General features: G+C 42.3%; 1 protein-coding gene across 5 annotated transcripts in view; it reads right to left on the reverse strand.

Moving 5' to 3' along the window:
* The window catches only part of LOC104928039 (rapamycin-insensitive companion of mTOR), a 25,886-nt gene continuing 11,102 nt past the window's right edge, over positions 1-14,784 (reverse strand). For 3 of the 5 annotated variants that reach the window (XM_027275259.1, XM_019272201.2, XM_019272202.2), the window contains 21 exons: positions 13,804-13,905; positions 13,571-13,617; positions 13,328-13,493; positions 12,680-12,879; positions 11,682-11,808; positions 10,522-10,686; positions 10,351-10,427; positions 9,491-9,569; positions 9,299-9,408; positions 8,911-8,998; positions 7,997-8,089; positions 7,794-7,900; positions 6,556-6,767; positions 5,458-6,469; positions 4,995-5,172; positions 4,819-4,903; positions 3,679-3,873; positions 3,409-3,564; positions 2,423-2,543; positions 2,187-2,325; positions 1-1,141 (listed from right to left, as the gene is read on the reverse strand). In XM_027275259.1, coding sequence (XP_027131060.1) covers positions 1,070-1,141; positions 2,187-2,325; positions 2,423-2,543; positions 3,409-3,564; positions 3,679-3,873; positions 4,819-4,903; positions 4,995-5,172; positions 5,458-6,469; positions 6,556-6,767; positions 7,794-7,900; positions 7,997-8,089; positions 8,911-8,998; positions 9,299-9,408; positions 9,491-9,569; positions 10,351-10,427; positions 10,522-10,686; positions 11,682-11,808; positions 12,680-12,879; positions 13,328-13,493; positions 13,571-13,617; positions 13,804-13,905 — 3,531 coding nt within the window. In that variant the 3' untranslated portion in view covers positions 1-1,069. Of the gene's footprint in view, positions 1,142-2,186; positions 2,326-2,422; positions 2,544-2,568; positions 2,989-3,408; positions 3,565-3,678; positions 3,874-4,818; positions 4,904-4,994; positions 5,173-5,457; positions 6,470-6,555; positions 6,768-7,793; positions 7,901-7,996; positions 8,090-8,910; positions 8,999-9,298; positions 9,409-9,490; positions 9,570-10,350; positions 10,428-10,521; positions 10,687-11,681; positions 11,809-12,679; positions 12,880-13,327; positions 13,494-13,570; positions 13,618-13,803; positions 13,906-14,784 lie in introns of those variants that run through there. The other 2 variants (XM_010742249.3, XM_027275327.1) reach the window with 2 other exon arrangements.

Consider the following 14,784-nt stretch of genomic DNA (forward strand, 5'->3'; position numbering starts at 1 on the left):
GCCCAGACTGTGAGCTCAGTGCACTGGGGGAGTGTTAGTGTTTGTACCACAGATGTTATGGACCACTGAGAAGAAGAAGAGGAGGATTGGGGAGCGGAGCCAGTGTCATGCCAGAACCTGAGATGGGCAATACCAAAACATAATATGGCAGGAAGGACTCTGCTGATATTAAACAGCAGGTATAGGAACCTTTTCTATTTTAAAAATCTTCATATACTTCTCAGGAATATAATTTCACTTTGATAAGATGGAGTCTTTGTGCAAACCTCAGGAAAAAAACAACCTAACTGTGGCTGAAAATTGCTTTATAGCAATAAAATAAATTTAGCATTGATCAGATAATCTAGTGAATAAAAGTACCTAATGGCCTTACACAAAAAGAATCCTGCTCCATATTTCAGTGCTGTTCATAAACCTTTGAATGTTCATTTAAATATTTAACAGGCAAAGCCAAACTCTAGTAAATACAGCAAGAGCTACCTTCTCTGCTTTCACACAGTGTTTTCACTCATCTTGTATCAGCATTAGTGCTAAATGTTGCTAAAATAACTTGATTAAAGAAGATTAGAAGGAGAACTCTGATGATTGTCTGACTTCACTCCATCTGATTTATATCCTCCAACCATGTGCAAACATCAGACCAATCACCATCCACAACAAATGAGTCCTTTCTCAGAATGAGGAGGTGTTCAGTGTTGTATCAAAAGTACAGGAAGTGTGTTGGCACATCATCTTTAGTATCAAGTCAAAGATCCACTTTGGGAAAAGCTTAGGGTTTTTTGTTTTTTTTTGTATGTTGAGTACCAGCAGGGGGGCACGAGGGTGAGGGGGCCATGTGTGTGAGAAAAACCAACCTTAGCTGGAATCACCACATGCCACTGGATCGTTCTGTGTGATGATAATCGTCTCAAAGTCGCTGCTTCCCCTCTCGTGTGCTGAGTTGTTGGTGAGGCTGGATGTGATGTAGGTTTGCAGTGAGAAGTGTGCGTAAGACATCTTCACGGACAGGTCGGGATGTGACACACAAAGCTGAATTCAGGGTCAAACTTCAGAGAAGTGAAAGGGTGATTCAAGTATCAGAGCGTGGAGACGGCGGCTTCTGTGACGACATGGACAGGATGCTCTCAGCCTCTTCATAAATCTGAGGAACACACAGGCGGTCAGTCAACACGCGTGTATACTTCAAAACAGTACCGTACTTCTTTCCAAGTAGAGTGGATACTTTGCTTCAGCACCAGTAAAAGCCACAGACTAATCTGTTTAAGTATAAAGGTTTGTACTCCAAGCTGCTGAAACCTTCTGTCAGCTTTTCAGAAACTTTTAGCATCATTCAGCTCGTTAGAGGGAGAAACAAAACAATAAATCATCATTTGAGAAGACGAAGAGGAAACTAAAGAGGAACTCCACTGTTCCAACATTAAAACATTACACAGTCAATCAAATTTCATGCAACTAGATTTGTTGACTTGACTTGAAGTTTTAGATGCAAAACTGAGTTGATATTGAGAAACTTAAATATATATAAATCAAATATTGAATATTGTATATAAATATTGTACACTCAATCTCTATCTGCTACTCTGAAATAAAAATAAAAAATACTTTAAACTACATTTTTTTAAGATTACAAAACTTGAAATAACCTGCAGCTGCAGCGAGGAGAGGAGACCAGCTGCTGCTGCTGCATTTGGAGACTTTAGCTGTGATCATGATTATTATTATTTAGTTCAGATGACAGAGCTCAGTGTGTACCAGTGTGTGTGGCTGTGCTTTGTGATCTGATGCTGGCTGTGGCACACCAACTACACGCATGTGTGGAGTGGGTTGACGTGGTTGTGCTGCCTGAGCACTGTATTCCTGAACCTGTTGTATTAGTAACACAGCTGTCATATCTGATATCAGCACTGTGGGTTCAAATCAGTGTGGTTTAAAGAATAAATTAATGCTACTGTAGCCACAGTCACAGTCTAAGCTTTAACCATGCCCACAGCTTCACCCGGCACAGCAGCTACAGCTGTGCTCATACGTGCAAACCCCACCAGAAGCGCTTCAGAAGTGTTCAGAAGCTCCACCAGCCATCACAGCTAGAACAGGTCGCAGCTGTGCCCGGTGAAGTTTAGACGTTAGGTCACCAGAAGATCCTCACTAATTGGGGCCATGACTAGCTGAAGTACTTTTGTCCTTACTGGTATAAATGGCACATCTTGGAAGAGCTCCTGAATGAAGCGGCGTGAGGGCAGGCGGAACATGCAGTGAGCCAGCAGGTAGGACACCTCTGAATACAGACAGATGTCATCGAACGCACAGGGGAACTTCTCCTTGATCCTACGAGAAAACACATTTGCACACATCAGAAGAGAGCGGACAGACGTAAACAATGTGCTGTAACAGTTTGTTAGGTCAAAGACAGGATCAGCCTCACGTTAACAGGCTGGTCTCGTGGTTTTTGGTCCCCACAGACGAACTGAGATTGATGATCAGACGAAGCACCTCCTTCCTCAGCAGGACCCTGCCAGCCGGGGCATCTTCTATGGACTTCACTCCTGCCAAGGTGCAAAGAGAATGAATCTATCTGAAACTAGAGATGTACTGATGTGGAAATGATGATAAATGATACCAACTGATATTAATAATCTCACAAAAGCAAAAGTGATTTTTATTTTTCTAACCAAATACCTTTTTAGCTGTTAGTGTTTGTTATTTTCTGCAGACTTTACCGTCCGACAATCCTCTAAGCTGCATTATAAACTGGAGTTAGTGTGGACCAAGTAGGGTCTGTTTAAATTCTAACAGGAAAGGAACAGAAAAAACGGATTTGTAATTTTAGCTTTAATAATTCATGAATGCTTTCCTCAGCACGACCCTGCCCGACGTCCTGAGGCAGCTAACCAAGAGCATTCCTCATTCCTGTTCTCTGCAGACCTAAAGAAGGTCATCCATGCTTTCAGAGCATCTCCTCCAGACTGGACCATGCAGTGCACTTTATTCCTGGTAACATCCAACCACACAGAAAACACTGCTGCCAGGCTGAACACGTTCTAAAAGAAGCCACTACATCACCAATCTATGCTTCCCTTCACTGCTTTGACTTTTTGAATTTGGATCTTGTTTATATCTATGTATTATCATAGTTCTGGTCTTATTTGCATTGCTTGCTTAAATTATTCTTTATAATTATTATCAATTATTATTATTATATTATAAGCAGAATGAAATCACACAGATTTGAATAACTTTTCCACCTCAGACAAGCATAAAATCTTTTTTTTACAATGTTCTAATGTGCAAATTGAAGATGTGCATCAAAAGAGGTGGAACTGTGTGGTGTCTCGAGTCCATTTGATCTTTTATAATACTCAGTATCAGCTACAAACTGCTCTTCAAATGTGAAATCAATTTAAAACTCACCCAGAACAAGTTCTGTGCTGCGGCCACTACCTCCAGATCCCTGGGACACGGTGTCACTGCATCCAGACGCCCCTGACAGCTTGGCTTGGACCACGACCTCCACGTGGTTTGCTGGAGGTGAACTGCACCACTCTGAGAACGGGGGCACCTCAAGATCTGAAGAGGAGGATGAAGATGAAAGCAAATTACAACATACCTGACACGTCACATAAAGCAGCTCATTGAATAACTCATTTGCGGCAATCAATTTAACCACAAACCGGATCTCACCTGGGGTGCTGTGTTGAGAGTTGAAACCAAGCACAGTCAGCCCAGCGCAGTACAGGCAGTTGTTATCGTTGTGCTCTTGGAGACCCGTCTCCTCTGAGTCCAGCATCTGTTTCTGTTCTGCCCGGCTCACCGCCATCAGCTCGGTGATACTGAGCTGAGAGCAGAGCCTTGATGAGCGACATCCCTCACCGGGACCTGAGGACACACACAGCAGACGCTAAGAAGAAGCAGAAGAAGTCCACATTAACGCTGATCCATTCACTCTGATTTTGCTTCATTCTATTCAAACATTGTCATGATTTGTCAAGGTCTACTTTTTCTGAAAACCACAGAAATGTAAATGTGCAACAGTGCATTGAAAACGTGGTAACAGCCTGTAGCTCAGCTACCATGTCATCTTGGCTAATATTGTGGTAATGGATAGGTGTGTCCTAGAAAGGCTACCATACTAGTTAGATTGTTAACTGGAAGAAGTTGAATGAATTCATCTTCTTCAGTTGTATTCATAATACTAATTCTAATATCATACTTTATTTCTTGAAGTGTGGTACAGAGAACAGCAGAAGTGTCTGCTCCTCTAACAGACTACAGGTACTGACAGCAGTCTCCCTTGTTTGAGTGTTGTATTGGTTCTTTTCACACCCATTTACTTTTATTTGATGGAGGCAGGGTCACGATGAACCTTGTATTGAATAAAATGGACATCCACATTAGGAAAAGAATACTAAATAGACATATTTTTGCAGTTCATTTCTTTTTGTATAACCTTGCTTACCTTATAGCCTTGATCTGACTACCTCCACCAAAAGAAAAAAGTCTCAATAAAATCTGTGTATCAGGTAATGGCCCTGATAAAAACCAATTGTGAAAACAAAACAGGAGATTCGTGGAAAAATACGTCAGAACTGCATTCGACCACAATGTATGATTTTTTCTAAAGAAGTGGATATAATGTGAGAAAGCCCAGATGAATTTGTAAAGTTAGCTAATAAAAGTAAAAGATTCATGTCTGATAAAAATGACAGCAGAAAGGCGACACTGACACGTGGTCAGCAGGATGCATGTGCATACAAAATGTAGCTCATGGTCCAGTATGCATCTTCCTGTGTTCAAAATGTCCTGACTCTTCTGAATTCTCACCATCAGAATCTCCAGAGAAGAACTTAGCTGAGCGCTCGTCAGAAGGCGGACTCAGCCTCTTCTTGAAGTATGGTGTTTCTTTAATCTGAGGGAGTCCAAGAACAACATCTCACACAGTTAAACAGTGACGTGGTGCTTGCTTAACAAAAAGTATTCTTACAGATCATAAGCCTCACCTGGAACATGTTGTTGATATCCACAGGCAATGCTAAGCCGATGTAGTCGTCAGAGGAGCCATAGGTGGCACTGGACACTATGGAGCGGACAGAGGAGGAGCGCTGCAGTGTAGTTTGGCTGATTGGACTCAGCAGGTCTTCTTTATCCAGAGATGCAAAGCTCAGAGCTTTTAGAAATCTGAAGACAGATGAACAGAGGACATGTATGTCTTCATTCCTCCTGTCTATGCCTTATTTTGCCAAAATGTGGCAAACCTTATTATCATGTTTCAAAGAATGAATCCTATTTATTGTGTGGTGAAACAACAATGAGCCTTTCATATCCACAGACACTGTGGATCCGAGCGGGTGGCAATCAGCAACTACGCTTCTAGATGCCACTAAATCCTACACACTGCTCCTTTAGTTCTGTATCTATAGACAATGAAGAAAATAAGATACAAATCTTAAATATTACAGGTACCTCCGTGACGTGAGTCTGGAGTCCAGACTGCCTGTATTCATGGTGATGGCATCAGTGAAGAGGATGTCTTTGGCTGGGGAGGCCAGGGACTCGCTGTGCGACAGAGACGGTTGGATGCGCTGATGTTGCAGCCTCCTCAGGGTGGCATAGCCCAGAGCGTCACGAGGACTTGTGCAGCCATTGTGGGAGCTTGAGTACTTCAGTGCGGCATATCCCAAAACATCTCTGGAGCTAGAGTACAGGGTGTAGTCAGCTAAGCTGCTCAGGGTGGTCACTGAGGGGGACTTGAGGGACTGGGCTCGACGGGGCAAGGTGTGGGAGGAGCCAGGTGGGACGAGTGAGGTAGAACAGGACTTGGGAATTGAGAGTGGTGTGAAGCAGGGCTGGGGTGTGAGTGAGTGCGCGTTCTGGATGGTCTGGGTGCTTATCACAGTGTTGAGGCTGACACAGTCTGTGTCGATGGTGGAGGGCAGGGTCTCCTTGGAGGGGCTAGAGCTCATGGAGCTGATGCCGCTTGTGGTGGTGTCTGTGTTAAAGCTCTGGCTGCGGCTCTTATACTGGGCTCCACTGCCTCCTCCTGAGGGTCCATCTTCAGCCAAACGCTCATAGCTGCACTGCTCCCGCTGGTTCTCAGCTGTCCTGACCCCTGACCCGTCCATTTCCTCCTCCCCGATGCTGGGAGTGCTCCCACCATTTTCTATGGCTTTGTTGCTGTTGTAAATTGGGAAAACATCTGCTGCTACAAATGAGTAGCTGGGAGGTTCTGCAAGAGAGTGCTTGAGCCCCTTTTTTCCATCCGGCCCCCCTCCTTGGCTGGTGCCTTTAGAGTAAGGGGTGGGGCGAGGCTTCTTTCCAGGGAGCGACAGCGAGTGGAGAAGGCGGTTACGGAAACGGGAAGAGGCCAGCATGGTGAAGGGGCCTCGGTCCTTCATCACTTTGGGGCACATGTACAGAGAAGAGTCCTCTGAGAAGTCACAGCCTTCGAGCCTCTCATCATCGAGCATACACACACCTGCGAAGAACAAAACAGCAGTTCAACAAAGCTTTAAGAAATTAAACAAGTTCAAATAAAGCAATCAACTCATTCTTTAGGCTTACTGGGTTGTACGGAGTCACTCTCGCTGTCTTGCCTGAGTGTACTGGGGACAGAGGACAGCAGGTTGTAGGGTCTGGGCTGCGGCTCCAGCTCTTCCGGTACTATGGGCCACAGCATACTACGGCTATGTCTCACTGCATCCCAGCCCTGCTGCTTCAGCGTGTCACAGCCCTGCCTTGTCTTACTGATGAGGCCAAGCACATAGAGACAGGCCCTGCACAGAACCCACAGACACACTCTCTGAAAATCAGAGGCAGATGACATCTCACGACTTTCCTGCCAGACCTGAGGCTTTTCCTGTGATTCTGAAGTGACTGCTTCTCAGGAAGATGACACAATAATGCTCTCTATACATTTGTCCTTAAGCTTCCTGTGTCATGTTGTGTGATTACTTTTTTCTTCATTTTACTTTAACATAGACAGCAATAGAAATGTTCAAAAGTTAAAAAGACAAACTGGAAAAGAAACTAAACACCAGACTCTTTCTAGGCCGAAGTTCCTGTGGTGGGGCAAGGCCCAGCACAAGCAGTGCTGTTCTTTTTACCTCTCTGTTGTATTTTAGTGTCACAGCCTCAGACCACACTAAATACTTGCAGTAAATGCAATAATAGAATGATGCTTAAAATCATTTCTAAACTATTTTATTGGAACTTTCCAACCAGTAGATGAGTTTAAATAACCTTCAAAAAGTAACAGTGTGCTTGAATCTGTGTGTATTTGTGTCACAGCTGCTTTATACTGAGTGAAAAGGCTGAAGGCAGCAGGACACATAAACCTGCAGCTCCACTGTGTTTACCCTGATTTAATCATGCAAACACACACACACACACACCTCTGCACACATCAGACCAGTCGGTTAGAAGACTGTGGGAGACAATGTAACAGAACTAAAAAAAAAATTAGGTGGAAAAAAAAAAGAGAAAAATAAAAGTCTGCACCGTGACTCATCCTGGGGATACCGGCTATGTTACAAATGATTTCACTGTATGAACTCAGTTTAGACGTCTGGTTGAACAGGGAACAGTTCATTACTGATTTATATTGTCACCATGTCAGGAGATTTAAATAATCAATGAAGTTAGAGGTGATGACGTTAAAATGCACATAGCACTTCTGACTTCTGGTCTGTAAGCTGCAAGCTGACCAAAATAACAACAATTTAAGCTCAGAATGTAGCTACAACAAGTTCATGAGGGCGTCTTCATTTTTTTATTTTGACTAGTTCAAAACAAAGTCCTACCCTCTGATGGACAGAACCTCACAGTCGTGGGCCAGAGCCACTATATCAGTGATCACCCCCTCCTCCAGCAGCAAGTTCAGACCCCAGTTTGATGAGCCTATGTTTCCCTAGTAAAAAAAAAAAAAAAAAAAAAGACAAATAGTAAAACATCACATATTTTTTAAACATTCTATATAAGTAATATCAGAATTACAAATACTGACCAAAGCCCAAAGTGCTGCCTTCAGCTGCTTGATGCCCTCCCATTTGTCCAGGACTGGACATCGAACAGTGTAACTTAAATCAGGAACCACATTCTGCAGAAGGAAGAGGAAAGAAGAACTTACACACCCTCAATCAAAGCAGACATGACATCTGCGATCATTCCTTCCATGACCACCCTGACTGTGAGCTGACCAGAGCATGTTGTTCTTATTTCAAATGATCCACACTAGAATTAAAAATAACTTGTCTTCATGATGGCTGACAGGAGTTTATGTGAAACCCTGAATATTCAATATTCAATAAATAAAACAGCAGTTATGAATCAAATGAACCTTCACAACAAGTGAATAACTGAATAATGAATTAAACCCAAGTCATTATTATTTTATTATTCTAATTGTAGATAATGGGGTTTTTATTGGACATATATTTCATTTGATTATAAATATTATATATATATATATTTTATATATTAGATATATATTATCATATATATATAATATTCAAGATTGGGCTGCCAGATTTAGCCAGTTGGCTCCAGTTAGCAGCAACAACAGTAACAATGTCAAGCAGATTGGAGCTAACTTAGTGGAGGCTGCTGCTGTAAATAGCTGAAGTCGGACTATTTGATTTGATACAAATTAGAATGCTTTCATTGATTTTAGAGTTTAAATATGTTTCTTACAGTTTATACAGTTCCGTAGTGTTAGAAAAAGTCTTATTGTGCTCCGGTAGCTCATCCTCCACTAAGGCTGAGCAATTATTGCAGTAGCCTGGGTTTGATTCCAACCTGTCACCTTCCCCTGCATGTTGTCCTCTCTCTTCTAAAATAAAGGCATAAAAGCCCCAGAATGAGCTAATAAGTCAAATGCTTGATGTGTTTGGATCAGCTGTAACAAACAGTCGAACTTACCTGAGCTTGAAGTAGCTCACAGCCAGTCTTATCGTGAACCAGTTGACTGTACAGATGCACAGGAAGGTAAACATTTGGCCTCTGTAACCTGCCATAACAAACAAAGACAAAGGTGGAACAACTTACAACTACAACTACTCACTCCATGTGCAAGGTTGTTTTGTTTTGAACATCTTGACCATCTGATGGTGCGAGATGAGCAGTCAGGGGATCACTGAAGTCATAAAACAGCAACCGACTGACACTTCGATTATATGGCATGGCTGAAAACTGTAATAATGAGCCCTATCAAGGGAGTGAACAATCAGGACTGGAGCTACTGAAACATCAAAGCATACTGTGCCTCCATTACATGTGTGTTGGTGTTAAACAGTGCAGGGTGAGCCACCTTTGGTTGCTGCGGCGTACGTAGTTGTCTCCATTAACAGGCTTGCGGTATGTGGTGAGGGCCTCATTGAGCTGCTCTTCTATCATGTCAACATACTTCAAGTTATACTCCTGCAGGGACACACAGCAGCACAGAGCCAATATTAAAGGCCCTGTTAATGTCAGAAAACAAAGAGAATGACGTGTGAAGTACCTTCTGCCATTTCTCCATCTGTTTCGTGATATATCCTCTCTCACTGAGATAGGAGAAACCCTTTGGAATAGATAAAAACCTGGTGACAACAGAAACAAGGAATGTTGATTTGTATAACAGCAATTCATATAAGATAATAAATCTGCCTCTTAAAGGATGTTTTTCCATGCCAATGTTGCTCATGGTTGGAATTGTTGGGTCTCTGTAAATAATATTAATAAAGAGTACGACCTAGACCTGCTCTATATGATAAGAGTCATGAGATAACTTTGGTGTTTTATAAATAAAAGTGAAAAGAAGTCAATTTGATTGATTACTGTTGACACAGTAGATTTTTCTTTTGGGAAGTCTGCTTTCTCTGCCATGTATATAGGTAACTAGCTTTCTAATCATTACACTGAGCCAAAGTCCACTGCACATTTACTGTTACTGTTGCAGCCGGACTTGAAGACGCTTCGCCTCTAATCCAAGCACGGGATGTGTCTGTGGGTCACATGCCTCTCAAGACAGTAATGACTCTACAGAGGTAAATATCTGGGATGCTCCATCAGTCATTTATAACTAAAGAAGCCTCTTGGACGAGAGGCGAACCGTCTACAAGGAAGTAAGGAAGTCGAGCTGCCTATGACGACTTTCAGTGGACATGTTGATGTGACTTGCATTTCCTGAGGATATCATTATCTCTGATAAGATGTCCATAAAGCTTAGTCATGACAGATTAAACACTTCAGAACGTACCTAATTTGGCAAACTGTTCCCACATGCACTGCAGACAGGGTTAAAATCAATGAGCAGTGCAGGTCATGTTAACATTACTTCACCTCCACCAGAGAAATAAATCCAGTCCAAATGGAGCTTACCTTAGCAGCAGTAGCACACCTTTGTCCCCCAGGTGTGTGAGAGCAGGTTTCATCTCTATAAGTGCATGAAGGTTGGCCTGAACAGTAACACATGCAGTTGGGGGAATAAGTGCCAGTGATTTCAAAGCCAAAAGTCATGCTTCATTCAGTTTGTGTGCTGTGCTCCTTCACCTTGTCTTCACAGGCTTCATCCAGGATGTCCAGTGCCTCCATGGAAATGGTCTTATTGTGGTCATGAAGTTGAGTGACCAGAAGCTCAATGCCCCAGTTACTGAAGAACTCCACACTGGCACGCAGTAGGACCCGCAGGTGCTTTGTGGCGTACAGCCTGCAGGACTACATTCAACAGATTAGATACAGATGAAAAGTTACTGACACTTTACCATCTTCACGAGAGTCGCCTGTTCTGTTGATGCTATGTTGATGCATAAAATGTTATTTAGCGTGCAAAGCATGGTAAGTTTGGAGGTGAGCACTTTTCGTCTCGGGGGAGAGACATGAGCTGTATCTATTTGTCCAGATACTGCTGTCCTGCAGGAGTCAGGCAAACAGGTGTGAACTTGGTTGTTATGGTATGGAGTGTTTTCACGAGTGAATAGTAGAGAGTTTCTCATAAGGAGATCAGACAGCTACAGACAGGCAGTTTTTTATCTGGTAAACAGTTTAATGCCTCTAATAACGCACCAATCAGAGAGCGTTGCATCAGCACTGACAGAGCATAGAACGAGACTGTGAGGTTTAAAAGATGTTGATGGGTAAAAAAAACCTTTGTATTACAGTCTGAAGAACAAACCAAGTTGCACTACATGACTTAGAGAGTTTAGTTCATCTGTGTCCTAGTGGCCAGCTGGTGGGTATTTATTAAAAAATGATTGATCAAAGGAAGAAAATAAACCCCAACGACACATGAGCACTTGTGCGGTGTGCTAATAGATAGACATTAGATCACAGACGGGTGGCATACAGAGGAAGGACTCAGCACAAAATGTCTGTGAAGTTTTCTGCATAAGTCACAGTGTGCAGATTTATTCCTAAAGTTCAAGCAGCCACGTATGATATTTCACAGAAAGTGAGTCAAGTGTGTCTCCTCATATTAGTGTATTAAGTAAAATGGGAAATATTATATAAATATATATATTGCCCTGAGTTTTCTTTTTATAAAGTAAGAGTGAATCATTTATTACATTTCATTTATTATTGATCATTAATAAATAAGGCATCGTTTATTTAGCTGCTATGGATATTCAGCTATTAACATTTCAGTACTTTTATAGCCAGGAAACACAAACTATGTGTGACTGCAACATGCAACAGAGGGTGCTGTGTCTTACATCAGTGGCAGCAGTGAGGATTTTGGACAGGATGACTCGAGCCAAACCGTCTCGACTGTAATCCAGTGTGGAGACTGTCAGCTTCAGCAGGTGCTCTTGATTCTTCAGACTGCACGTGTTCAACAAACTGCAAGAGCAAACAGCTGATTAAAGACAAAATGACAGAACAGTGAACTCTGTATAACTGATGCAGGAGGAATGTCTCGGCTTTAAATGTTTCAAAATAAGAGTAAAGCTAAAGCTGGCACTCTAACACACTCATGTTAACCTGGTATAATGTTTACAACGTGCTAACATTTGTTAACACAAAACACAAGAACAGCTGAGCCTGATGGGAACATCACTAGTTTTGCAGATATTTGCTCACAAACCAAAGTGGGCGACTAAAGATCATTCTATGCTGATGATAGAGTGTTGTGACTAAGTGACATTTTATGGATATTTTATATTATATTCAGTGCATAACAATAACAGAGCAATTGATTAAGTGAATGCAGTAACTGCAGGAAGTGGTTTATGTGAATTTTGAGAAGATTATTTCCAGTGAATGTTGCATCAGACGGGAGTTTTCCTGACATTTTACAACATTTTTATATATTCTTAGTTGTTTGTGTATTTTTAAATGTTTAACAATCAAACATACTTAATCATCTTCTCATTGTTCTTTGAGCTCTTTGGTTGTTTTAACTTTTCTAATGCAGGACGAGACTTTCAAATTTCAAGGCAGTCCATTTCACAGCTGTTAAGACATTTCACACAAAACAAATGTTAACCTCATGACTGCAAGAATGCAAGGTCATGGGGTCATCAAAGGAGTACGATACATTGTTTGGGAACCATGCGTGTCTGTGACAAACTTGGAGTCAATCCATCTAATTTAATAAGAGAACCTAGGGGATTATAGTCAGTAGGATTTACTCCTTTGGTACCATAAGTGTCTATCTAGTACTGAATGTTATGGCAACCTGTCTAAAAGTTATTGATGATGAGCTGCTCACTACTGAAAGACGTTGCACTTCTCCAGCATCTTGACGCCATGTGGGTGGGAGGACAGGGTGCCCAGGAAGAGGAAGTAGTGCTGGCTGAGTGTGGTTAGCAGCCCACTGGCCTGCAGACTGTAGTCAGGTTTGAGTCCAGTAGAAGAGAACAGACAGTGGACAATGTCCCTCACCAGGTCTTCCAGGTAGGCCTGACCTTCCTAACAGAACAAGACACGTTGATCAGGAGTCAGGGGTCAGAGGGGCAGGTTACAGGGTGACAAACTTTACTTAAACATCCCCCCTGCTGCCCTCAACTAAATGGACTGCACTTATAAAGCACCTTTCTAGTCTTCCGACCACTCAAAGTGCTTTTACACTACATATCTCATTCATCCATTCACACACATTCACACACTGATGGCACAGCCTTCAGGGGTAATTTGGGGTTCGGTATCTTGCCCAAGGACACTCGACATGCGGACTCGAGGGGATCAAACCGCCCATCTTCTGATTAGTGGACAACCCACTCTACCTCCGAGCAACAGCTGTCCAGTATAGATCAAGAATGTCTAAGCCCAACCTATTCCAGCGCACGTTTGCAAAACGAGAAACAACCTATACAATGAAAAATAGAGCGACAAGTTACAGCAGGCTGTTTCCCCTCACCTCTTCAGACGCCAGCAAGAACTCTACAAACTGACAGCCGACCACAGTGAGCTGTCTGGCCTTGGGATGCTCCAGCTCCAGGCTGCCGTACAACTTACTGCTGGGCTTATAAAAGAAGAGCAGCCTTCGCACAAATCTGTACAGACAAAGGCGCACAGAAACAAGGCTAGTGACTGAATGTTTATCAGTCTGCTGAAAATGAAATAAGAACTAAGAGAAACACATAAGGAGAGAAATACTTACTTGTGCATTTGTTCATCCTTATTGCTACGTAAACTAATATTTGGCCACTAGAGTAAAGAGTAAAGCACAAATTAAAAGGATAAAATCATTAAAAATAGCTTATACTGCACAGAAATACTAGCTGGACAACAGTAATGAAATGATCATCCACCCTACCTACAACACTAAAAATGCATTAGAGCCTTGTTTGTGGTAGAGGTACATGATGAAAGCAGGGAAATGTATTCCTTTACCTTCAGAATGGTTCCAATGAGACACCATTTCCAGTCTAGGTTCTCCTTGTGGTTGAGGATGTGGCTGTCTCTCATGTTGGTCATCAGAGCATCCTCAGTTTCCTACAGAACAAACACAGCACACAAACACTCGGATTTGAACCCTGGGCTTCTGCAGCAAGGACTGAGCCTTCACACATGGGGCGGCTACTCTACCAACTGAGCTAAACACCGCCCCCGGCCCATTTTTGACTTTAGATGCAATAATACATATTTTATGTTCTTAGTCAATGTTTTTTTCTTCAAACAAAAACGTTCAGATGCTTTGCACATTTTTATTTCATGGCCAGTGGGACCATACTATTTCAATTCTCTTTGATGGGAAGAATTTGCCTACATACATCATCACTCATACACAATAAATAATAATTAAATAACAGGCCACAATACAAATCACATACCACCTTCAAACTAAGCGACAACCTCTTGCTGTGAAATACCATAAACTGCAGTGCTTCAAACGTCCACTTGAGGCTGGCTCCAGAAGTGAGTCAGTCTCCATAAGTGTCCATGTTAAAATGTCCAACTTCACAGCAGAAATAAACATGTTTACAGCCTGGTACAAAAAACTGTTTGGGTCTCTGTAGCTAATTTCCCCGTTCATGACAACTGTACTGAGGGTGAATTTATATACAACTCACCTGTTCACATCATATTAAGACTTAAAGTTATGCAGGATTAAGAGTGTGGACGCTTTGACTGACAGGAGAGTGCCATCACCGGTGGCTTGTTTGAGCAACCAGGCTTCATTCAGCCTGCTTCAGATGGCAATGGCCAGAGACACCACACTCTGAGCATCACAACAGTGCTTCAGAAACATAGATGGGATAACCTGTTCAGGGTCCGTACAACAGCGTGTGTGTTTGGTCAAACTGAGATCATTTTCCTTTTTGTTTTTTTGAGGGTTTAGACCTGAACTTTTGGACCAGGCTAATGTGAATA

The sequence above is a fragment of the Larimichthys crocea genome, chromosome I (genome assembly GCF_000972845.2).
Source record: "Larimichthys crocea isolate SSNF chromosome I, L_crocea_2.0, whole genome shotgun sequence".
Lineage (NCBI taxonomy): Eukaryota > Metazoa > Chordata > Actinopteri > Sciaenidae > Larimichthys > Larimichthys crocea.